This window comes from Perognathus longimembris, chromosome 5 (genome assembly GCF_023159225.1).
Source record: "Perognathus longimembris pacificus isolate PPM17 chromosome 5, ASM2315922v1, whole genome shotgun sequence".
NCBI classification, from domain to species: domain Eukaryota; kingdom Metazoa; phylum Chordata; class Mammalia; order Rodentia; family Heteromyidae; genus Perognathus; species Perognathus longimembris.
The window spans coordinates 82,589,533-82,614,626 of record NC_063165.1 but is presented as its reverse complement, the minus strand read 5'-3'; the positions used below and the strand labels follow the sequence as shown (position 1 = coordinate 82,614,626).

The window sequence follows — 25,094 nt, the reverse complement described above, 5'->3', positions numbered from 1 at the left end:
CCACGTCAGGTGCTAACTTCTCCGTTCCTCGGGGCTTCCCAATAAGGGTGTCAGCCCACATCAGTGCTGGTGAGGAGAGGTGGGTGAGGCGGGCGGGGGGGGAGGATTTGATAACCTAGGGCTGCTAGAGCTCCCCAGCCACACACCACACCATCCATGGTCACGGGTCAGGTCTGTGCCATGCTGGTGGTCTCTAAGACATGTTTGGGATCACTTCCATTTAAACAGGATTAAAATGCCATTCCCATGCGTGTGCATTGTACCACGCCTCAATGTTAATTGGGAGCATTTCTAAAATAAGCCAAGGGGAGCTTCATCCAACTTCCAACTGAGCCAGAAAAAGAGGAGGGCAGCACCCACGCTCTCAGAAAGGATCGGCACCAGGTTTCCACACCATCCTCGCCTTCCACTCCTCCTTCCGTGCTTGCCAGAAACAAACCGACAAGCAGCAAATCCTAGCCGCGGAGTAGCTGTGAATTCCAAGTGTACAATCAATGGGATCAGCAAGAGAGATTTCATTTGCAATCTGTAACCCAGTGGGGTACGGAGGGCATTTGGGGGAGGGAGGAAGCCACCCCTGACAGCAAGGAGGATGCTCTTTACCTCTTTCCTCCATCCTTCTTGTTTACTTTTTTCTGGCTCACCTCATGGTAGGCCGTTTTTCCTTCACAGCGTCTGCCATGCCATCTGCTTCTTCTACACTACCTGGCAAGAACAGCATATTTCCCAACCACAGAGATAGACCCACCCACACCCCACTTCTTTCCTCTGATCACAGTTTTCCCAGGAGCATCAATGACCATTCCTTGTGCTTTCTGAAGCTCAGCTCGTTAATTCTGTCATTGTCATAAATCCCCAGAGTGTATTTCAAAATCTTCACTAGCTAGAGAAGGTCGGAGGCAACAGAAGTCACACTGCCCTGTAGCAGTGTGCAGACTCGGCATTCATGAGCCTGAGGGCCCGGGCCAGGGGTGTGGGCTGCTTCCCGCTATGTCCAGCCACCAGGAGGACAGAGCTGAACACAGGAAGAAGGCCCTATGGGTACCACATGAATAGCAGCCCAGAGGATGCTCTCCCATTCTACATCCAGTAGCTGTATAAGTGTGCTGATCTGAGCATACAGTGAGCTCAAGCTAATATACATTCCAACTAATTTTCAATTTTAAAAAACCCTTATAAGTTAAGTTTTCTCTTTTATTTACCACTCATTGCCCAAACTAAATCTCTGAGAATCTCCAAGTCATTAACTATTATTCCATTACTAATCATAGTTATTGTTTCAAGTTGTTTAGTCATTCAAGTTATTTAATCCCCTCCCTCCCTTTTGAAAGTTAGTACAGACATAAAGAAACTCAGATTCCTTAATTTCAAAAAGAAAAGGAATAAAGGAAAGGAAAAAGATTAGCAAAGCCAAGCATAGTAGCTCACATTTGTAATTCTGTGTCCTTGGGAGGCAAAGATTGGGAGGAACATTGTTCAAGGGCATTCTATGCGATGCAAAAAGTTTTTGAGACCCCATCTCAACAGAAAAATCTGGACATGGTGGTTCTCTCCTGTCATTCCAGCTACAGCAAGAAATATAAATAAGAGGATCATAGTTCTGACCTGCCTAGGGGCTGGGAATGTGGCTTAGTGGTAGAGCACTGGCCTAGCATGCATGAAGCCCTGGGTTCTATTCCTCCATATCATATAAACAGAAAAAGCCAGATGTGGCTCAAGTGGTAGAGTGCTAGCCTGTGCAAAAGAAGCTCAGGGACAGTGCCCAGGCTCTAAGTTCAAGTCCCAGGACTGGGAAAGGTGGTGGAGGGGAGACTCTATCTCAAAAATAAGAAAATACAAAAAAACAATAATCTGTAGCTCAAGCAGTAGAGCATCTGCCTAGACACTGTGAAGTCATGAGGTCAAACTTCAGTACCACAAAAAATAAAATATAATAAGACTAAAGTTAGTTTTGTTTTATTTCGACAATATCAGGAAATTATCAGGAAGTCTATACATCTTCGTTTCTTCCTAAGTCATCTTTTATAGCATTGCCTTATGCAAATAGTCATCTGCAAATAGTCATAACTCTAGAATATCTAAGGACAACTCAGAAAAATTCCAAGAAGCATAAAACATTGTAGAACCCCAAATTATTATACAGGGCCCAGTAAATAACAAATATTTAATCACCTAAAACCTACCAGTATCATTGAGCCACAATAGGTTAGCCTTTCTGCCTTTCCTTTATTATTATGGTTGTTATTGTTATTGTCATTGTGGAAGTGATATACAGAGGGGTTATAATTGCATGAGTCAGGTAATGAGTACCAGTCATTTTGAACCATGTCTCCTTTTCCCTTGCTCTCTCCCAGTCTTTCCCTCTGCCTTTACTTTGTATTATCTTCTCTCAAAAGGGCCTCAACCTGTCCTAAGAAACCTAATAATGACAAGAAAAAGTCTTCACAAGTAGTGTAACAGTGTTTCCCAACAGACGCACAATGCAGGCCACGTGTCCAATTTAAATATTCCTCTTACCACATGTATAAAGAAAAAACTAAGTAGATGAGGTGCATTGTAACAATATTTCTTTATTTAGCCCCTTTCATAAAAAAATTAACATTCCAGTATGTATTCACCATGAACAATTATTGATAAAATAGTTTTGCATTTTTCATACTAAATCTTTGAAACCAGTGTGGATAGCTTAACTTGGACCAGTAGCCACACGTGGCCTAGTGGCTACGTTATCTGGCCACACACTCTCCAGTTTAACAGAGCATGAGCCACACATAGTAGGTACTCAGTAAATATTGCAGCCAGGTGCCAATGGCTCATGCCCAGAAGGCTGAGATTTGAGGATTGCAGTTTGAAGCCAACCCACACGGGAAAGTCCATGAGACTCTTGTCTCCAACGAACCACCACGAAGCCAGAGGAGGAGCTGTGGCTCAAGGAGTAGCACACCAGCCTCGAATGAAAGAGCTAAGGGACAGCACCCAGGCCTTGAGTTCAAGCCCTAGGACGGACGGACAGACAGACACACACACACACACACACACACACACACACACACACGATGGATAGCGTTGTCTGGATGACATAGCAACATAGTCTGTCCTCTGGTCTGGTTCTTAACGTCCAAGGTGATGTTAAGAAGGACAGGGGACCCCCAGATAGCCCAGGACACTCCCCCTCTTGCTGCTGCTCCTCTGCAGAAATCCAGCATCCAGGTGCCAGGTCCCTCCCAGAAATGTGATTGACACCAGATTGACCAGCGGTGAAGGGAGAGAGCCGCTGGCAGCAGAGATGCCCCATGGATCACCACATCAAATTAAAATCGCAGAACACATCTCATTTATGACCCATCCAGGATGCTCCTCCAGGCCCCAGGCGCCATCGGATCAATTTAACCTCTTGGCCTGAAAGGCTGGGACAGCTGAGCATTCAAGAAATTAGTTTGTTGGGCTGGGGATATAGCCTAGTGGCAAGAGTGCCTGCCTCGGATACACGAGGCCCTAGGTTCGATTCCCCAGCACCACATATACAGAAAACGGCCAGAAGCGGCGCTGTGGCTCAAGTGGCGGAGTGCTAGCCTTGAGCGGGAAGAAGCCAGGGACAGTGCTCAGGCCCGGAGTCCAAGGCCCAGGACTGGCCAAAAAAAAAAAAAAGAAAGAAAGAAAGAAATTAATTTGTAGGAAATTGTTTTTTATATTCACAAAGATCAGCCTGTGGCAAAAAAAAAAAAAAAAAAGTTGCAAGTTTACTGAAGTTATTTCCATTTTAACTATGAATGCACTATAAAAGCACTAAAGTCTTGTCTTATTTAGCTAACATTTTACCCTTCACAGACCATCAGTTTGTGCCACAGAAAGGGAGGTCCACTTTGGTCACCCTAAACAATAAGAGCAGTGAGGCCCACATCGGATCTTTCCATCTCTGGGTGGTGTTTTAGCCCCGTGTCCATCCATTAGAGGCCTCCATAACACAGCGCTATGTTTGGTAGGACAAGAGAGTGGACCAACTTCTGATCTTGGCTTTGCTGCCAGTCAGCCTGTGCATGTGGCCAGTTCCTACCCTCGCAGGGGACGTGGAAACAAAGCAGCACCTGATGGTTAGGCGCGAATACCTGGCACCTCCCTTACTACTGGGCCAAGAAATGTAAGCCGGGCTCCCCAAAGGCCCCATACATCCAGACCATCTCTCCCTGCATCTCTTTGAAGGAGCCAGGAGAAAATCTAGGCTGTGATGAAAATCCAGTGGCCACGCTAGGGCTGGCACTGGAATCTCCTCCTATTACTTCTCCTTGGGATTTCCTTCTGAGACCGTTCCTGCCCTTGAATTATTTAATCACAGCTTCCCAGGGCTCATCTACTCAGATGGCAAAGCCTGTTCCTCCGCAGTGGGGTTGGCTCTTTCATTCCATAGGTATTCTTTGGTTACTTGCTGTGTACCAAGCACTGTTCTGGGAACTTAGGAAAAGCAGAAGCTGGCAAATCAGGCAAAGCCCCTGCCTGAAATGACAGAAACGACGTTCTTGGTGGAGAGGAAATCAGTAGGAATATTACATGCAGTAGTGAAGAAAGGAAGGAGGAACAGGAGACTCCTGGGAGGGTCACGGACAGTGGTGGGGTCTGTTTTGACATGATGACCAAGGCAGGTCTAGCTGCGGACACAGGAGCAACTTGATCGTCCCAAACTAGGAAGGGGATAGTTTTAGATCTAGGGGGTGGGTCACAATTCTTTCCATGTCTAGCTAATGGATCATTAACAAGTCATCCAAACTTTCCACCTCGGTTTTCTTGTCTGTAAGATGTGGGTAATATGATCTGTTGGGAGGGTTAGCTGAGATAACCCAAAATGCTTAGGAGGTTACCTAGTGTGTAGTGACTGCTTAAAAAGTGACAGCTATTGTTTTTATTGTTGTGGCTTGCATCGTGCCGCTGTACAGTTTTCAAATAGAAAAAATTACTTTGGTGCCATGGTCATTCCAAATACAGAGAACGATTCTCAACAAATTAAGTTGAGTGAATCCCATTGCTCATCAAATCAATTAAAATGCATCTTTCAAAGAGAAGGGGAAGAGCCAAGTACCGGTGGCTCTCGCCTGTAATCCTAGCTACCCAGGAGGCTGAGATCTGAGGACTGCACTGAGCTGAGGGTTCGGGAGGCGCGTGCGTTTCTTCCTGGGTGAAAAAGAGATGCAGAGTTGTGAGGGATCTGACCGCGCGCTGACTCCGCGTCGGGAGAAATCACTCTGGAAGCTCTGGGCTGTGCTGAAGCCAACCCGCAGGGTCTGTGCAGGCGTCGGCGGTGACCCCGCCGGTCCCCGCTCCCCAGCCGCTTCCTCCTCGGCTCCCCTGGGTAGTGACCGTGCGTGACGAAGGAGCTGCTCTCCGTGTGTGAATTCCACTGAGCTCCTCCCACTCCTGCGTGAGCAGAATCGACACGCTGCCCACCTGAAACGGCCGTGAAGACCGGGAGAGGCTCTGGGTGGAAACTGCTCAGAAACTCCAAGCCGGTACAGATGCCTTAAGTGTCACCAGTGTCACCAGTTCAGTTCACTAGGATCCCGCGTTGGTGATAAGATGCAGCCATTGACACCAAGATGCAACTGAAATAAAATGTCTCAGTGAGGGGCTCCTCTCCACTGCGCTTCCGCAGGGACTGGGTGGGAACCGGCCTCAGGACATTGCCCTCTTTTTATTATTTTGATAACTTTTTTAGTTTGAGCTCCGTGCACCTCAGCAGGGACAGGAAGGGTCTCCCCCCCCCCCCAACCCCCATTTCACTGCAGGCCTGGCTGGGTGGGGACAGGGTTCCAGCATGACCACCACACTGATGGCATCGCTGGGAGATGCCCCTCCTCGGGGTGACAGGAGGGCACAAGAGAATGTGTCCAGTGAAGTCATGGCGGGCCCACAGTCCGGGGCCTCGTGGAGGCCGGGCCCTGCCCTTGCTTCTCTGTGCTGCCGGCTTCCAACCGGCACAGCTCCCAGGTTGGGAAGGGAGAATCTGAGTTCCGAACCATCACCTGACAGCAGGAGCTTCCATAGGAGACAAGAGGGAAAATAACGGCCTAAGAGTAAGAGTCCACATAAAACTTCACAAAGAAGAGGAGGCGAGAGAAGAGGAAGAGGAGCATGAAGAACAGGAGGAAGAGGAATGGACATCAAAATGAAAATTTTAAGGAAAAAAAAAAAGGATGAAGATTTGTTTCTCCCACCCATTTCCCCTACTCCCTTCCTGAGTAAAATTAAATTTTGCAAGATCTTGTCTCTAAACACCTACAGAATGTCCTTTATATGTCATCAGATAGCATTCAGGATGGCCAAGAATACAGTAGAGGACAACACCCAGGGCTGAAGCAAGGCTCACCCACTTATTCACATTCTGATGGTGTTCCCAAAGTGACAAAGACACACCATACCACGCAAGGACACACCGGAGAACACAACACACAGACATTCCCACCCTTGGGGCACGAATCTAACTGAGCAGAGGAGACAGTAAGCAAACAGTAAAACAATAAGAAGTTAAATTATGCGGAATATACTGGCTAATATTTTTAAATCAATAAAATATTGCACAGTACAGTTGAGAGAATGTTCCAGAAGGTAAACTTAAAGCCTTAACAATGGAAAGGAAAAGACAAGAAAATTCAGGTTCTATCCAGGAGGATCAATATCTTCTCAACTAAAGAATATCTAACAGAGAACAGACAAAATACGGAGAGGGCTCACTACAGAGCAGTGGCAGAACATTCCAGATCTCCCTAACTTCAGGCTCTGGGCTGACAGTGCCTGCTGATAACCCAGAAAAACAGAGACCTACACAAAGAGCGCCGTCATGAAATTTATTTAAAATATCAAGATCAACCTAGAATATTCCAGAAGAGCAATCTAGACCATTCCAGCAGGTTGGAAGAAGGGTCAAATTGTCATCAGCAACCCTGAGAATCTGGGCATCACAGAATAGGCTTTCAAATCCCAAAGGAAAGAGGGGGATGGGAAATGATCCCGAGGTTGCAGAAATTATATCGTTTCAGCTTTCCCGTCTCCCAACACGACTTCACAGGAGCTCCTGGAAAACGTGCTCCATTGAGAGGAAGCCATGGGATCCATCTCCAAAATGGAGGGAGGGAGATGCTAGGAGGGAAGTACCAAGAAGGAAGTGCCAGGAGGGAAACGCAGGACAGGATACCAGCTGAGCGGCAGGCACAGAGAACCCAGGATGCCGGAGAGAAGGACTGTGGCCAGGAAAGCCAAAGGAAAAGAAGTTGCTTCCAAGAATGGCCATGTGGGAAAGTATGCTTTTTCACAGTTTGGGAAGACTTAGCTCCAAATAAAGCGAAGCTAATGAAGCTGTTGGGTCCATCCTGCTCTGTGATTTGTGCAGGGAAAGATTTCAAAGTTCTGTTGTGGTAGAAACAGAACGTTTACACAGACTTTCCCGATACAGCCAAAGCTGGCTAACATGTCTAGCCTTTATGGGTTGTGGATTATGGCTCACCAATGAGGTCCTTTGCTAAATCCTCCCTCTGCAAGAAGATTCTAATGGAAAAAAAAATAGGAGAAGTGGCCATCTCGGGGCACTGGCTGGAAGAAAGCTCAGAAATGCAAGGTAAGCCCCCGGTGAAAGAAGGAGGAACTCTGATCTAAGTGAACCCTGTGGAATGGTGAAATAGGCACAAGGATCAGACCTAGGAGAGAGACAGGTATGTCAGACAACTTTTCCATCACCAATTTTGCCAGAATACCTGAGAGAAACATTCCCGAGCAGGAAAGATGTCTTTTGGCTCCGTTTCAAAAGTTTCCCTCCCTGCTGAGGAAGGCTGCGACAGAGCACACCAACTCCCTCATGGTGGTCAGGAAGCAGAGAGAAGCAACCAGAAGGCACCAGAGCCAAGATCCTCCCTTCAAAGTCATGCCCTCGGGTGACCCCAACTTCCATGGTTCCACTGGCTCACAAAAGCCTATGAAATCTCCACACAACAATAGACAAATCCACCAACTATGGCAGAGTCCCGGAGACCCAGGTGCTTTCCAGACTTCCTATCTCGAAAAGACGGGTTACACCGAGGACCAAGCAAGCTATCAGCCCCTGCATCTTCTAGAACGCTTCCTATCCAAACCATAGCAACCAGTCAGTCACCAAGAAGCCTCAGATTTCAAAGCATAGCAAAAGTACAGGCTTTGCTGTTGAACATCATTGGCCTAGCAGCTTGGGTGCCTTTTGATCCGTTACCAGATGCCTGAGAAATGCGGATGTGCTCCTGAGAGTCAGGCAGGGAGCTGCTTGGACAGAAGGGTGAAAGGGCTCGATGTCATGACAACCAAGAGCCCATTTCTTCCCTCCCGGGGACAAGGCCAGCGCTGCAGTAGGCAAGAAGCAATGCAGACACTTCCTTTGATGGGACAAAACTGGATTTGCCAGCAGGAAATCTCATGAGGTTAATATTATTTTTTAACCCAGCTCAATCTCTGTCAAATGGCTTACTTTAACTCTTCTACCCACAAGACAACATTCCTTTTCAAATGAACTTAAAAGTCCATCCCAAGAAGCTCATAGCAGACTGTTATAGAAATAAAAATCTCCAGGTGAAGAATAGGATAGGAAGCTGTGTGTCAAGATTCCCTATCTGTCTGTCTGATCAATGTGACCAGTGTCAGAAAACAGAAAGGTCAGGAGAATGTAGTATCCTGGCCTCCCAGGTGGGACTTGAACCCACGACAATAAAGTCACCAGCACTAGTCAATCGGGCAAGTAGTCTTTTATTTGGCTGTGCACAGTGTCTCTTCCCCACCATCGGGATGGTTTTTAAAGACAAAAACCACACACGTGGCCACGTACCCCACGCATGTGGTCAGGCAAGTTAGGCAAAGCAAGCAAGCAGACCTACAGGAGCAGAATTGGCGGTTAGTGATAGCAATCACAATTCCAGTAAACCTTGGTAAACAAAGCAATAGATCCTTTAAGCAAAATACTCTCTTTGCTCAATTCTTGGTTCTGGGTGTGACTGGTATGTCCTGCATACCCATTTAACTCCTCAATTTACCTTAAATGTCTTTCTCTGGAATTTCATGCTGTTCTTCTTCATTCCTTTGCTTTGCAAAGGTCAAGCAGCAATAGGGCAAGCTGTTTTTGGCTTCTGTTATTCAGCTTAAGTTTGCCCTTCCCTGCTGTCTACGCCTGCTGTTTTGCCTGCTGTTTCTAGAGACTCAAAAAAGGGGGCTCCCCTATACCTTTCACCTGGTTTCCACAAACCGTAGGGCTTGAGTCAGATATCTATAGCACAATGATAGATGCCACTGACTGCAGAAATAACTTCTACTGACACCAAGCATTGAAATGCTAGGTGCCACACAGAATTGCCAGGGCTTGGCTACATTTATGTTCTGAGCAGCTCCGTGAGCATTTGGGAAACTGTTCTTTGATGGGCATTTTGCCTAATACACTTCCTTCCAAAATGCCCAGAGTCAGTACAGAGGTTATAATGCGTTGTGTGAGCCTACTTAGAATAGTCAAAAGAACAGGCACGCCACTTCAATGTAAGAAAGGGTGAGTAAAATCTCTAATTGACACATTTACAAATTAGTGGCATCATTATCTCCCACGAAGAAAAACTGTAATGCAAAGCTCAAGAAGATCAAAATAAAAAGCTAATCATCCAGCTGGTACCAGTAGCTCATATCTGTAATCCCAGCTACTTAGGAAGCTGAGATCACAAGGAAAAAAGTCTATAAAACTCTAACCTCCAAAACGCTGGAAATGGGAGTGTGACTCAAGTGGCAGAGTGCCCAGCTTGCGTGACAAAAGCTCAGGGACCGTGCCCCACACCTGATTTCAAACTGCAATACCAGCAGCAAACAAACAACAAAAACCTGATCATTCTTGGAAGTTTCATCTTTAAACCTTTTCAGTATGTTCTAGTTAAGTGAGGAAAGACCAGAACTCACATCCTGTCTTCCTATGTGCTGCTCAGAACTTTTATTGTTGTCCGCCAGCTTCCCTTCTGTCAGCATTCTGATGTACAATAATGGTTTCATTTAGCTACTCTGAAATTAGGATGGATTGATTCTACCAAATAAACAAGCATAGCAAGCTAATTTCTTTATTTGAAAATACCTGGGCAGGGGCAGGGGTCAGTTCTGGGGTACAGATTTCCCCTTTGTCGGGTGTCTTTGCTCAGAGGCCTGTGTACCAATGCACTACATGATTTTTCTAAATCAGAATCCATGCTCTGCCAGGGAGACTGCGAAACTGGATTCACACACACACACACACACACACACACACTGCGAAACTGGATTCACACACACACACACACACACACACACACACACACACAGTGGATTTTTCTTTTTACAATGGCACCCTCTGGTGTCCATACACATTATAGCTGATTAAGACAATAAAAGAACTAGCTGAGGTCAGAGAAAGTCATGGTGGAGTTAGAAAGGATTCCTACTGTAGGAGCTTCTTTATCTACGTACAGAAACTTCTTCAATAACTGATGCAACTTACCTACTATTTGAAACATGTTCCATTTAACACATGTGTTACATCAAACTACCCATTATGCAGTACTCAGACAGTTACTTAAATGTTTCTGAATTCATACATTTGCTTACAAAAATATATATACTACTTAAGAGACAGAATGTCTTTTTTTGTAATCAATAGCAGGCTGCATTAAATATTTTGTGCATTTAAAGATGAAAAAAAAGACATTGATGGTTGCCGCTAGTTAGCTAAGTGATTCTGGTTTTTCTGACGTTAAAAATGTATAACTGGCTAATTTAATAAGAATGAAGTCCCGGGGCCTCACGCCTGTCACCCTAGCTACTCAGGAGGCTGAGATCTGAGGATCACGGTTCAAAGCCAGCCCAGGCAGGAAAGTCCATGAGATTCTTAGCTACACTTAAGCACCAAAAAGCCAGAAGTGGAGCTGTGGCTCAAGTGGTAGGGCACCCACTGGCTTTGAGTGAAAAAGCTCAAGGACAGGACCCAGGCCCTTTGATTTTTAATGAAATAAAAATGAACTACAGGGGCTGGGAATATGGCCTAGTGGCAAGAGTGCTTGCCTTGTATACACAAAGCCCTGGGTTGGATTCCTCAGCACCACATATATAGAAAAGGCCAGAGGTGGCGCTGTGGCTCAAGTGGCAGAGTGCTAGCCTTGAGCAAAAAGAAGCCAGGGACAGTGCTCAGGCCCTGAGTCCAAGCCCCAGGACTGGCAAAAAAAAAAAAAAAAAAAAAAAAGAACTACATAGGGGCTGGGGATATGGCCTAGTGGCAAGAGTGCCTGCCTCATATACATGAGGCCCTGGGTTCGATTCCCCAGCACCACATATACAGAAAATGGCCAGAAGTGGCGCTGTGGCTCAAGTGGCAGAGTGCTAGCCTTGAGCAAAAAGAAGCCAGGGACAGTGCTCAGGCCCTGAGTCCAAGGCCCAGGACTGGAAAAAAAAAAAAAAAAAAGAACTACATAGTTTGTCTTCTGTTGTCTCCTATTTGCAAATTATTCTCCAAGACAGAAAAATGCTGTGCGCCACCTCTGCCTCTTTCTATGTGAATGAAGGTATTTCCAAACCCAGGGGAGGGGGAGAGTTGAAGTTGCTTGCACAAACCAAACAACCACAGAGCCAAGACCTGGCCTGGGCCTGCCATTCCAAATCCCTCTCTGTCCACACAAATAGCATTTGCTCACGACAAGCAAGAGCCCAAATTCATCTACCCCAACACTACCTTAAGACATGCAACCCACAGTGGAGCCCCAGGGCCTGTGACCGTCGAAATATACAGTCATAACCCAGCATGCTGGAAGTCTGGCTGGCGTGTCTTGTGCAAGAGATCCAAACCTTGGGTCAGATTTGCTAAGGGTTTATCAATTTGGTTTATCTTTTCAAAGAACCATTTGTTTTTCTTTTGTTGATTCTTTGAGTCTCTAATTTCATTTATTTCCGATCTGATCTTTATTATTTCTTTCTGTCTACCGGTTTGTCTTGTTCTTGTTTTTGAGAGCTTGAGGTACAACATTAAGAGCATTGATCTGGGATTTCTCTATGTGTTGACAAAGATGCCGCTCATAGCTGTAAGCTTTCCTCTTAGCACTGCCCGCAGGACACATATTTTCTCCCATGTGGTAGTCAGATCTGGCTTGTAAAGGGCCAGAGGCACACGGACACAAACGTGCTGACCACAGCATCGTCCGTGCAGGAGAGGATTCCTCCGCACTAGTAGCTTGCAGTCTAACAACGTGAATACCAGGATGCTGATCGGGTGTCGGTGGGGGACGGGTCCCGGGGAAGGTGGCAGATGAGTGGAGAGGAAGTGTGGAAGAACGCAGTTAGAACGTTCAATGGAGCCAGGTAACGCACGGGGCTGGGTGGGGTTGACAGAGACAGGGCAGGTGACAGGACCGGTGACATGGTCAATACGCATTGTACTTCCAAAATGATACGTCACATTGAAACCTCTCCGTACAAATACTTAAAGATCATTTTAAAAACAAAAGCAAGCCAGTGCGGTCGGGGACCTTCCCTGGAGTGAAGGAAGCAGGCGGCTCTGCATCCCAGGTGGCAGGGGCGGGGCTGGCTCGGCCCCGCCCCCAGGGGCGTGTCTTCCGGAGTAGGAAATGCAGCGCTGCCTGAGTGATGGACCACCAGCAGGTCCTGATGAAACCAGGGTACAGCCAAGTTGGCTTCCCAGAAGTGAGGGACAGGGTGTGTCGCAGGGAGCTGGTTTCGGCTGCCCCTCCAGCGTGTAATATGTTTATCTTCCTGCTAACCACATTGCTGTTGAGTCATCTCTGTTAAACAAGGATTCAGCGCGAGGCCGGGGAATCGGCGTCTGGAAGAGATTCACCAGGCCGTGTGGTCATCAGCCAGTGCAACTGTGAACGTTCAAAGACACAAATGAGGTGGGGGAGAGAGGGGAGCCAGAGAGCAGGTTAATCTGACCGAAGTAGGGTGCAAGCATGTCTGCAAACGCCGCAGTGACACCTCGGTATGCCCTCTACTCATACGGAAGAACGGAATATGGACACGTCAAAATGAAATGCCTTTATACTACTTGATGCTAACTTAGAAATATGTGGAAAAGAACCTAAAGTCACCATGTGTTTAATACTGACGAGTACCGTTACTACACACTCACAGTGGAGTGTCAGCCGGGAGCGAGTGGCGTATGCCCGTAGTCCTAACTACTCAGGAAGCTGAAATCTGAGGGCTGTGGTTCAGCCCCAGGCTGACAAATCTGGGAAGCTCTGATCTCCAGTTAACACCGAAATGTCAGAAATGGAGGCACAGCTCAAGCAGTGGAGTACCCGTGTTGCGCAAAAACGCTAAGTGAGAGCAGGAAGGCCCTGAGTTCAAGTCTCAGTACAGGCATAAATAAACAAACAAATGGAGTGTCAGTTTGCCCAGAAGTACTGTGGGCCTCTGAGAATCAAAGTTGCAGGTTAGACTACTAGCGCTGTTACCAATGTAAAAGGTCATTTTATATATGAAATGGTACTGAGTGGCACGCATGCTGTGGACTCTTGACAGAAATCGTCCGAGCCATGACCCACGTGATCAATCAAGGCATGGCCATGTACTGGGGCACCTCGCGGTGGAGCGCCATGGAGATCATGGTACGTTCACCCCATTCCTAAACACGCCTCACCCCTCCCCTCCCGAACCCGGCTCATTCCCAGCCTCTCCTAGGGGCTGCCCAGTGAGCCCAGAAGCACGTTTCTAAATACTCTGAAAACCCCCTTCTCGTGATCACTATAGAATTGAAATTCTAGGACCGATTCTGTCACTAAAGAGATGTCCGACAGGCGTCAGGGTTTCAGTTCCGTAATCCACGCTACTCAGGAGGCTGAGATCTGAGAATCATGGTTCAAAGACAGCTCAGGCAGATGAATCCAAGACTCTTTTCTCAAACTGACCGGCAAAAAGCTAGAAGTGAAGCTGTGGCTCAAGTGGTAGAGTACCAACTTGAGACCCTGGATCTAGGCCCCAGTACCTGCATATGAGAGAGACAGACAGACAGAGAGAACAGCCCTGATTATATCAAGCAGAGCCTAGGTCTGAGCAGGAGCTGTGACTTTGCATGTTCTTTGGTAGCAGGAGGGCAGGGTAACCGTTTTCAGCTGGTGGACAGAGGGGACAGAGTATTCTAGTTTTCTTATAACAATCTGGTTAATGAATAACCATCTGTTTAGAACCCATTTAAATACCAATCATTGGAGATGCTAGTGTAAGTTTATTTCTTTAGGAACAAAACATAATAATCAAATTACATTTTCTTTATAACAACTAACAATTCACACACGTGGACAAATTTTCCCCTGGCCTTTACTCAGTCCAAACTTTGGCTCAGAACAAGGACTTCCCCATGGGGAATGAGTAAAATGGCCCAGGCCTCGCTTGTCGCCCTGTCCCCTGCATGCAGTCAGCTCCAGTCCCTCCACTGAACCGCCATGGCGCACGGGAAAGAGTGACCGGGCCTACTGCATGCTCGCCAGTACCCGCTCCCCCACCGTGAGCTATCCTCTCTCTCTAGGAAGCCTACTCAGTGGCCAGGCAGTTCAACATGATCCCACCGGTCTGCGAACAAGCGGAGTACCACCTCTTCCAGAGAGAAAAGGTGGAGGTGCAGCTGCCGGAGCTCTACCACAAGATAGGTAATCCACTAGTCACGCCTCCCGATTCGTCCCAACAATGGGAGAACCAGGAACACGCTTCCTCAGCAACCCTAACGCATACAAGGGTCGTGTCTGAGTCTCCAGGTACCTCACTCTGTGACTGACCTGTAAACTGAGCACAGTAGGTGTCGTGCCAGCAGGTGTTGCAAAAAAAAATGCCTGTGTGGTGAAAGGGGCACCCGGTAGATAAGCTGGATAGCTGACAGGTGCATGCTCTCATCCAAGCGAACATCTTTCAGTCGGCCTTGAAACCTTCCCCAAAAGCCAAGGACACACACACACACTTATCCCAAAGCAGCTTTTAGGAATAACTTCCTTCCTAAAACAGCCGGGAACATGGGATAAAACCAGAACAGATACCGACATCGAGACAACAGGGGTTGCCGTTGTTCCTGACGCGAACCAAACCGAGTGTTTGTTTTGTGCGAGGCACTGAGCCTTCCTCCATCAGCCAGTGCCGCTAGGGAAGCATGGCGTTATTTTGCCAGAAGTGTTTACCTCGGGGTCCAGGTATTGCAGACATTCAAAGAGCACAGCTGGCTGGGCACCCCACTTCCACACTTAGAGCTGCTGGGGAGACTGAGACCCAGAGGAGAGCAGTTTACAGCCAGCCCAGGCAGAAAGGTTCTCAGACTCCATCTCCAACATAACCAGCAAAAAGCAGGTCTGGAAATGTGGCTCAAATGGTAGAACACCAGCCTAGCTAGCAGGACGCCCTGAATACAAACCCCAGGATTATGAAAAATAAAATAAAAAACCATCGTGGCTGCGTTACAATCTCATGCTTGCTTCGCCAACTCGGCCCCCAGAATTGCCCATGGCATGTGTCACTAGCTTATGAAGGACCGAGGGACAGTGTGACTCCTAGAATGTAGTGGCAAGCTGTCACTTCCCCATGGAAGAAGGGCCAGCGTTCCCCCGTCGCTCACCAAGTTCTGATTGAACGCCTGTGCCCTGGGGACACTCCTTCGCCCGGCAGCATTTTCACTTTGTTTTGTTTTGCTCCCTTCTTGCAGGGGTGGGTGCAGTAACCTGGTCTCCTCTGGCCTGTGGAATTATCTCAGGAAAATACGGGAACGGGGTGCCTGAAAGTTCCAGGGCTTCGCTGAAGGTATTTCCCCCAACTCCTAGAAAATACTCTGGGTCTGGAGGAGGGAGGAGACCAATCAGTGGCTTGGCAGGGCCTGGACCCCCCCCCCCCCCCCGCCAGGCCAGGCACACCGTGACCTTGGCACTGGTGGTTGGGGCGACCTCGGAGGCCCTCGGAGGTCCCTCGCTCCCGGCCAGGCACGCGCCCAGGCCCTGGCTAATGGGTCTGTGCAGAACACGGCGCCCTCCTTTCTCCCCTCCCCAGGGCAAAGTGCTTGGTGCGCCGCGGGGTGGAGGGCCCAGGTCAGGGCCCTGTGGTGGTAGGTGTCCTGATGCGGAAGACTGCATGCCTCGCTTGAGCCTTTTCCATCCAAGAGGATTTCATTCTCCTCTGGACAATGCCAAACTCCAGCCAGCGAGGTAGCTGAGCAAGGCTGAGGATGATTGACACTTCCACCAGGGAGGGAGGGCAGCGGGGAGGAGCCTGGGATTCAGATTCCTGGAGGCCTCCCTCCCTGACTTGGTCCCTGGCTCTGGCTGAGTCTTAGGATCCTCAAATTTTCCAAGATCATCGACACAAAGATTTCCTCCACTCGGGACATCTTGATTCTTTTATTACAGAGTACTCCAAACATTTTTTTTCTTATGCATAAGAACATGTCTGTTTGTGTAAAAACAAACAACCTAACTAAAAAGCTGGAGAGAATGTGTAATAAAATAAGAGTCACAAGCTACTCTGCGCAAGTCAAGGACGGACAGGCATCTTAAAACTTTGGGCCAGACGAAGTCCTCCTGAGAGGAAACAGATGCGGAGCCAGCTCCCAGCCCGTGAGCGCCCGCACAAGAGCTGGGCGAGCTGGCCCTGCCGGCCCCTGCCCGGCCCCCACGCCACCCACCTGTCCCCCTCAGAGCCCGCCCAGCCGCTGCCTCGCTCCCTCTCTTCTGCCTGGGAGACTTGGACTTTGAGCTTGTTTGTTCTCTAAAATAACGCAATATAAATATCCCCTGAAGCACGCTGACCCGACACCACTCCTGGTTCTGTACTATTGGAAAGGACACTTATCCCTAATTATGAAGTAAGATCTTGTTCCTGAAAATTAAAGATTGTTCTGAACCAAATCTACATCATGAGTCAGCCAAGAAAAAGTAACAGCATCTTAGGGCAGAATGCACATAAAGGAGGAGAGCCAGGAGACAGAGGAAAGGGAAGGAAAGCATGGACAATTGTGGTTTAAGCACCTATGACGCAGTGCCAAGCACCGCGCTGAGTTTTCATTCATTCCCCGCCCCCGCCCCGTGTATTCACAAAGAGAAATGCCTGCAGACCGCAGCCAGAGCTCAACTGCTGTGCACACGCATCTCAACTTACAACACGATTGGGCCCAAACCAACCCACGGTGAATCAAAACCGCCAAGTCAGGGGCTGGGAATATGGCCTAGTGGTAAAGTGTTCGCCTCATATACATGAAGCCCTGGGTTCAATTCCTCAGCACCACATCCACAGAAAAAGCCAGAAATGGCGCTGTGGCTCAAGTGGTAGAGTGCTAGCCTTGAGCACAAAGAAGCCAGAGACAGTGCTCAGGCCCTGAGTTCAAGCCCCAGGACTGGCAAAAAGACAAAACAAAATGTCCAAGTCAAAAACGCACTGAATATGATAGCTAGGCCTAGCCTATCTTAAATATACTAAATATTGTGCATTTGCCTACAGATGGTAATTTATGTATTTGTCAACTACTGGGCTGAAAATGAAAACCACAAAATTGTATGAAAACAATCATCTATCAGCCAGACACTGTGGCTCACAACTGTATTACTAGCTACTCAAGAGGGTGAAATATGAAGTTCACAGTTTGAAGCCAGCACAGTCAAGAAAAGTCCTTAAGACCCTTATCTCCAATTAACCAGCAAGAAAGCCAGAAGTAGAGCTGTGGCTCAAGTGGTCAAGCACCAGCCTTGACTCTGCGTTTAAGTTCTAGTAGAGGTGTGTGTGTGTGTGTGTGTGCGCACACACACACACACACACACACACACTACATTAAACCATTGTAAGTGGGGACCATCTGTACATTCTTATCAGCTTTATGGAAAATTCCAATTACATCTACCTGTATGGGGTGTTTGTTCTTAGGAGACCTTTGCCACAGGCAGAAACTGAAGCAGAGGGACACTGGCAACTCCAGACCAGAAACTCCTCACCAGGTCTCCTGGTGCTATTAATCATCACCTCTCCCAAGACCGCTCAGTTTCTCTTCAAATCCAGGCTTTTAGGGGGCAGCGACACCGTCCCTGGAGCAGGTGTCACTGCTGGGAAGCAGCTTGCAGACGCCAGAAAGCTTTCCTTGTGTACACACCCAGAGCTCTTGAAGATGGCCAATCCCAAGCTATTGCTGCCAGGGCCTACAGCAACTCTCGGCACTGGGCGTCTGGACAAGGGACTGGCGGCTGCCCATAATCGCTCTAGAGCTCAGCGATGGCCAGTCATCAGCTGCATGCGTTCAGACGCCACCAGAGCATGTGAGAATAACGAAAGGAAGCGGAGATCAGAGCAGCATGAGGAACAATTTGAGATGATAACCACTCTGTAGATCAGGGCAGTGTGAGGAATGACTTGAGAAGCTAACCACTCTGTAGATCAGGGCAGGGCGAGGAACAACTGAGATAATAACCATGTAGAAGATCAGGGCGGCAGGAGGAAAACCCTGAGATGATAACCATTCTATAGAAGATCAGGGCACAATGGGAAAGAAAAACCTGAGACGAAAACCCTGTAGAATCGCAGAGAGATGAATGGACCTGCCTGCAAAAAAGCAAAAGAATGTTAGAAACATGGATCAAGTGGTAGAATGCCTGCCTGGCAAGTGTAAGGCCCTGTATGTTCAAACCCCAGCACCACCTAATAAATAAAGCAAACAAAAAGATGAGCGCTAAAGGATTGACAGTGACAAGAGAGACTGAGTAAATGAATGTTTGATGTCTGTTACTTTAGAAATCTCTTAATGTCCTATGTGTGCATGACACATACACACACACACACACACACAACTTATAACTCAATCCTAAGAACGCATTACATGGAAGATTTTTAAATGAAGGCATTCAACAAGATTGATATACACGCAAGACATTTTTCCATGTTCATGGTACACACCAAAACCTCAGGACCGCTTCCCAGCTGCAGAGCAGTTGTCAAGAGCAATTGTCTGTTAGTTTCCCCTTTTTCCTGTCTGTGTGGATCGCATGCAGAGATGTCAGTGGAGATGTTTGTTCCCCCAAAGGATGGAAGTTACTTCCGGGTACGGCCTACGTCTGCCCCTGGCCCTTGAAGGCCAGCAGGCCCCTGATGGCAGCACTCATGTTTCCTAACTGCCACCCAGGCACCACCGGCCCAGGCTCTGCTGTCTCCCCCAGCATGGTCTCCAGCAGGAAGCAGACCACAAGCCTGTGAAATCCAGGAGACCAGCAGAGGCAGGGCGGCTTGCCCTTCTCCTTTTCACATCTGCAAAAGTCCTCCAAAAATCACAAGAAAACAGAATGTGGTGATGCTTTCCTTTGGAAATTCTCTCTTAGGATGATGAAAATCATATTTAAGAAATAAAAGCCAGTAGCATATTGAATTGTGGCTCCATGTCTGGCCTGGGCAGACTGCAGACTTCAGAGCTTTCTGTGGCGATCGGTACCACACAAGGAAGTTCCTATGGCCAGGAAGTAGCACACACAGCTTAGCATTTTCACAAGAACAGGCTAAGGTCTTACCAATATGCTCTCTGGCTGTTAGGCACAGGCTAGCTCTGTGCATATTTTGTGGTAAGAGCAGAGTCATCTGGAAAGTAGGGCACTGAGAAGTTCTGACATTATTTTCTATTTTGATCTGTGCATCCAGGCTCTGGGCCAGTCTCTTCCCGGAAGTTTTAAGGAATATTTCCCATCCTGAGCTTCTCTACTTCATAAGTTTCAGGAGTTATACAATAGGCAATACACACTCTGGAAAAATGTGAATCTAATTTAAAAACTTTAATGGTACTCGTACCAATACCAAGCTGCACTCTCTGCTCCCAGGGAGATGCTGAAAAGCCAATAGGAAATGCGAGGAACACAGAGTAACAGTGGATAGAAGACAAGAGATACTTGACTCAAGAATGGGAGACAATGGGTTTCTTTGAGCAGAACACTTGGTACTGGGCCTTCTTAGCAAAAAGGAAACATAATAGATCTTGTTAAAATGCAAAGGTATCTGTATTTATTTGCTACATTCTAAAACTGGGCTATCTGAAAAGAGACATCTCTTCCATCGCCTCCCTCAGTAGAGGAGGGTCTTACACGCCAGCCTCAGGGATCTGAGGATACCTGTGCCTAGGGACTGATGTGAATAGTGAATGTGAGTCAAAATCAGTCTGTTTTTGAGCCCTAAGCAAAGAGCAAGACTGTCCACAGGGTCTTGCAGGAAGACAAGCGTCCTACCCCACAGAACCAAGGGAAGCATGGAGATTTGGCAATTCACCATCTAAACCTCGCATTCTCGGGGACACTAACAGTCAGTGTCTGTTCCTACCCCTAGTGCTACCAGTGGTTGAAGGAGAGAATCGTCAGCGAAGAAGGACGAAAGCAGCAGAACAAGCTCAAAGACCTTTCTCCAATCGCAGAACGCCTGGGGTGCACGCTACCTCAGCTAGCTGTGGGTAAGACCGCTCATGAGGGAGGGCAGGTTCCCTCTGCCAGGTCAGAGGACACCTTTTCTATTGTCAGCCCACACACCTGTTGTGGGAAAATGTCGGCTGTCCGGCCGATGCCGGAAGTGTAAGTTTCTGCTAAATACTGTAATGACCTGAGAGTGAGAAAATTCACGGAGGCACAGCTAAAGGTGGCAAAGGAGTTTTATTTACAGACCAGAACCCAGAACCAGAACAGCCTTCACCTCCAAACCTCCGAGGGGGCCAGATGCAGGCCTCAGGCTTCTCCTCAGGCCTCAGGCCTCTCCTCGGGCCTCAGGCCTCTCCTCAGGCCTTGAGCCTCCGGCCTCTAGGCCTCTCCACAGGCCTGAGGACTCTCCTCCCCACAGGGCTCTGGGCAGGCTCCGGCACCACTCAGCTCCGCTCCCCTCCCCCGGCAGGCACCGCTCACCACTTCCCTATCTCCTCTCCCCCTCTCTCTCACCTACCACAGCCCCACACCCCAACGCAGCCCATATATAGGGTGCCCCACCCCTGCTCCCACCGCCTCCATACTCCTTGACACCCCGCCCCCTCCAGCATCCCAGCCCGTGGCCCGCCTGCCGGTTAGCACAACACACTGGTTATCATAATACGCTATTTAAGGTTGCCCAGAATGTTCCATCTGTGGAAACATTCTTACTCCTTCCTTCCCCATTCCCTTATACCACAACTAACATGGAAACACATCAAGTCTCCCACAGAGCTCGAGGCCCAACTGCTCAGGGTTTCCACCCACTGATGAGATTTGAACTGAGGGAATCCAGCTTGCTAGGCTGTCATGATCCTTCTGAGCCAGGCCACCAGCCCTGCTTTTCACTGGTTATTTGGAAGGAGAGGGTCTCACTTGAGCCTGAGCTGTGATCCGCCTCTCGCAGGCTTCCTTCCTGACTGGAATGACAGGTGTTGCCACCACACCCAGCTTCCCTCGGTTAAGGCAAGATTACGGTGTTTTCTGCCTGCACTGGCCTAGAACTTCAGTCCTCTGATCTCAGCTTCCTACCTAGCCTGGAATGATAGGTGTGAGCCACAGTGCCCAGCTATGGGTTGAGAAGAAGCCTCAAGAGCTTTTAGGTTCTGTGGCCTTGAACTACATTCACTCCATTCTTAGCCTTCCCAGTGGATTGGGGGGCAACGGGTGTGAGCCAGGGGCACCCAGCTGCTGCTCAAGCTTTTAAAATCCCAAGAGCATCGTGTCCTGTACATAAAATAAGCTCCTAAATCTTGGCTGCAGCCAAGAGCCCTAGCTGCCGTGGACACGCTCACCAACAGAGGGCCTGGTACCCTCACCCGAGTCTGTGGAGCCCTGACCGGTGCATATGGCTCCCTAACTGATGCACACGGTGCCCTGACCAGTGTCCGTGATGCCCTGTGTCCATAGTGTCCTGACCGTGTCTGTGGCCCTGACCGTGTCCATGGCGCCCTGTGTCCATGGCGCCCTGTGTCCATGGCGTCCTGACCATGTCCGTGGCGCCCTGACTGTGTCCATGGCGTCCTGACCTTGTCCATGACACCCTAACCAGTATGCTTCCCTCTCCACAGCATGGTGTCTGCGAAATGAGGGCGTGAGCTCCGTGCTCCTGGGGTCATCTACTCCTGAGCAACTCATCGAAAACCTCGGGGCCATCCAGGCAAGTACCCTAGCCCCTTGCAGCGGAGTCCAGGGAACGGCATGGTACCCCTGAAGGTCTCCGGGCATGGCCTGGGGGTGAGGAGTAAGAGGCAACAGTCATCACAGTCCACGCCTCCAGGGCCAGAACGGTCCCCGAGCCCCTGGGTGCTCTGCCCTGCGCTGCGCCCGGAAGTGACTCCCGGGCCCGCTCATAAACATGCTCGCGCACCTGCTTACATGGGCGGCACAGGACGGGGCACACACCCCACACGTTTCTTTCACGGTCATGCTAAGCCGCTGTGCGCCACGCCCTCCCCTTCCTCATCCGCTAGGATCCAGCTTCCTTCTCCCCACGGCACTTCACAGAATAAGCAAGCCGCATCTGCCCTCCATCCCTCTCCCCACAACTGTGAGCCCCCACGGCGCAGATCTGTGTCTTCCTCACCTCTCCACTGACTCGCCAACTCCTAGAGTAAGACGTGAACCTCAGTTATGACTCCGGAAACACAGATACCTGTGGCTACCCACTGAGGGGGGGGGGACAACACCCCTGCAGGCTGAAGGGGAAGACGTGCTATGAGGTGCTCCGGGGTGGGGCGGGAGCCTGTTGTGACCACCCTCCCACGGCTCCTGTCCTGGCAGGGTGTTTTCCCTCTGCTCACTGGAGAACGGAACTGTCTCCCCTACCCACCTGTCCCCAAAACCAGCTGACAGACGACAGATGGAGAGGCAGAACAAACCTGGTTAAACTTAGTGTGTAACACTCTTTAGAAACAGCCCAGGAGATGCCAGGGGTAAGCAGGGTAGACTGCCTGCTCCAGCTCTCTCCTCCCAGCCCTGCGATTCCTCTAGGGTTCTGTGGGGTCCCTGGGCCGACATGGGAGTGTGCTCTCTGTGAGCCCCGACCTTCTCTCGTGCCCCATTATGCACTGGGGAAAGGAGGGCGACACAATGTAGAGACAGGGGCACCGTTGGGAGCCTCAGGAACTGAAATCCAACCCAACTGTTCCAATTGCAGTTCACCCAGCCCAGGCCAGGCACCTAGCGGGAGTGCTGGGAGGACTAAGGGTAGGGTCCAAAGCAGAGCACTCCCAAGCTGGCGGAGAAATCGCCCCCTTCATTCATTAAGCCTTCTGTGTACCGTACCCACACTGCAGATAGCCTAGGATGCACAGAAACCACTGCTCCCCAAGGTTCTCAACACCAGTGCTAAGGGTTTCCTAGTCTCTAGGGACACACTTGAGGCACATGTCCCCATGTGAAGCTAGGCTGTAGGAGGAAAATGTTCACGGGATTTGAAGAATTTCCTACAAAAAGAAGTCATTTTTGGATGCAGATTTCACTTACAATAAAAGATGCTCCGGATATAATGAAGCAAATGAGAACTCGGGTATGGGATTCCCACTGTCCTACAACGTCCAGAGCTGCCGTCCAACCCCGAGCCTTTCTATGCAGTCAGCCAAGGTCTCTGGCCTCCAGGACTGACAGTAGAGAGAAAGACTCCATTCCAGCTTCCCAGAAGCCCACCATAGTGAACCCCAGACGGATGACCACAGTAGTGACCTCTCCCCCATCCTCTCCCCTCGCAGGTCCTCCCCAAGATGACCTCACACGTGGTCACGGAGATTGACAACATTCTACGCAACAAGCCGTACAGCAAGAAGGACTACCGGTCCTAAGGCCCAGCACGCGCCCAGCACCCGAGCCGGCTCCTCCGCGGGGACAGGGTGGCGCTCAGCTGCCTGCCCCCCACCTCCAGCCTCCCCGGGCCCTCAAGGGGGTGCTGCTGCCAGCACCCTGCACCCGGGTTGGGGCACACCAGGAAACGCGTTCTATTTTCTTAGTGTGGACTGCAGTCCCACCCTGGCATTGCTCCGCACACCCACGCTCACGCAAGGCACGGAAGAGAGAGCGCATCGGGAAAGGGGATACCGAGGGCACAGCGAACGCCCCTTTGCATGATTAACGTACAGGGACAGGAACAATCCTGGGGGGAAGGGTGAATTCTCTCCAGGCGTTTGGTGACTTACAGAGGGCTGTACAGATTTATTTTTTTCAAAGGGACAGAATCTACAGATACAACATGAATTGCCTGAAGAGAGTAGGGTATCTTCGTTAGAAGTCTTGCTTAGGAAAATGAACACTTTTTCTTATTTCACGTTCAGCTTAGTGAGCGTACTAGCTTGTCCTTCAATAACCCTAGAATTCCTAGGTATCTGCTTTCATTCCCTTCTAAACACTTGCTGTTGCTTGGCCCTGAGCTGCAACTTACCCCACGTGCCTATTAGAACCCCCAAAGTATTCCATGCACAGGTAGAGCTGGTGAAAGAACAAATGCCCTCATTCCAAGTCAAGACTTCACGGCTGACTTATGAATGAGCATGGAAACTGCTGTGGAAACCTGGCTCTGAATAAAAATATACCTGCAATCAACTATTCATTCTTTACACACCTTATTACAACTGCTTACTTTGATTTGCTTGTAGGCACAACCTTAAATAGTTCAAATATTTGAGCTTTAAAAATATTCATCTGTTTCTGTAAGCAAACATGTAAAATACCCAGAAAGGCCAATGTTCACCGCTCGCCAGCACGGGGGGTGTGTAACCTCACTTGTGGTATGCCTGAGGCGTACCCGAGGCTCTGTGGGGGGGCGCTGGTGGGGGCTGCCCAGCACTGGGACGGAAGGCCCGCCCCTGCTACAGCGCCATCCCTTTGCATGGGTAGAGCTGAGCCTGTCTGCTGGGCCTAAACCCCACGGAACACCTAGCCTTGCCTCTCTTGGCTCCTAACCCTCACTGCTATCCCACCAGAAGCAAAGTCTAGGAGTGCATTTTGCCCGTGTGAAGGAGACGTCTTGCTTCATTTCCGCAGGTGGGGCAGTCCTTCGGCTATACTTGGATATCTGAGGACGCGCGGAATTCTAATTTACTATCAGCTCAGCCAACTCCTCATGTAGCAATCACTTAGGGATTTAATGTAGAAGAAATAATCATCTTGAAATGCTATTTT

General features: G+C 49.1%; 1 protein-coding gene across 2 annotated transcripts in view; it reads left to right on the top strand.

The window, feature by feature from the left end:
* Kcnab1 (potassium voltage-gated channel subfamily A regulatory beta subunit 1) overlaps positions 1–24,406 on the top strand; it is a 213,403-nt gene extending 188,997 nt beyond the window's left edge. For both annotated transcript variants that reach the window (XM_048347221.1, XM_048347222.1), the window contains exons 9-14: positions 13,531–13,616; positions 14,534–14,654; positions 15,692–15,786; positions 20,320–20,440; positions 22,013–22,101; positions 23,672–24,406. In XM_048347221.1, the coding sequence (XP_048203178.1) occupies positions 13,531–13,616; positions 14,534–14,654; positions 15,692–15,786; positions 20,320–20,440; positions 22,013–22,101; positions 23,672–23,761 (602 nt within the window). In that variant the 3' untranslated portion in view covers positions 23,762–24,406. The remainder of the gene's footprint in view (positions 1–13,530; positions 13,617–14,533; positions 14,655–15,691; positions 15,787–20,319; positions 20,441–22,012; positions 22,102–23,671) is intronic.
* Positions 24,407–25,094: the final 688 nt, after the last annotated feature.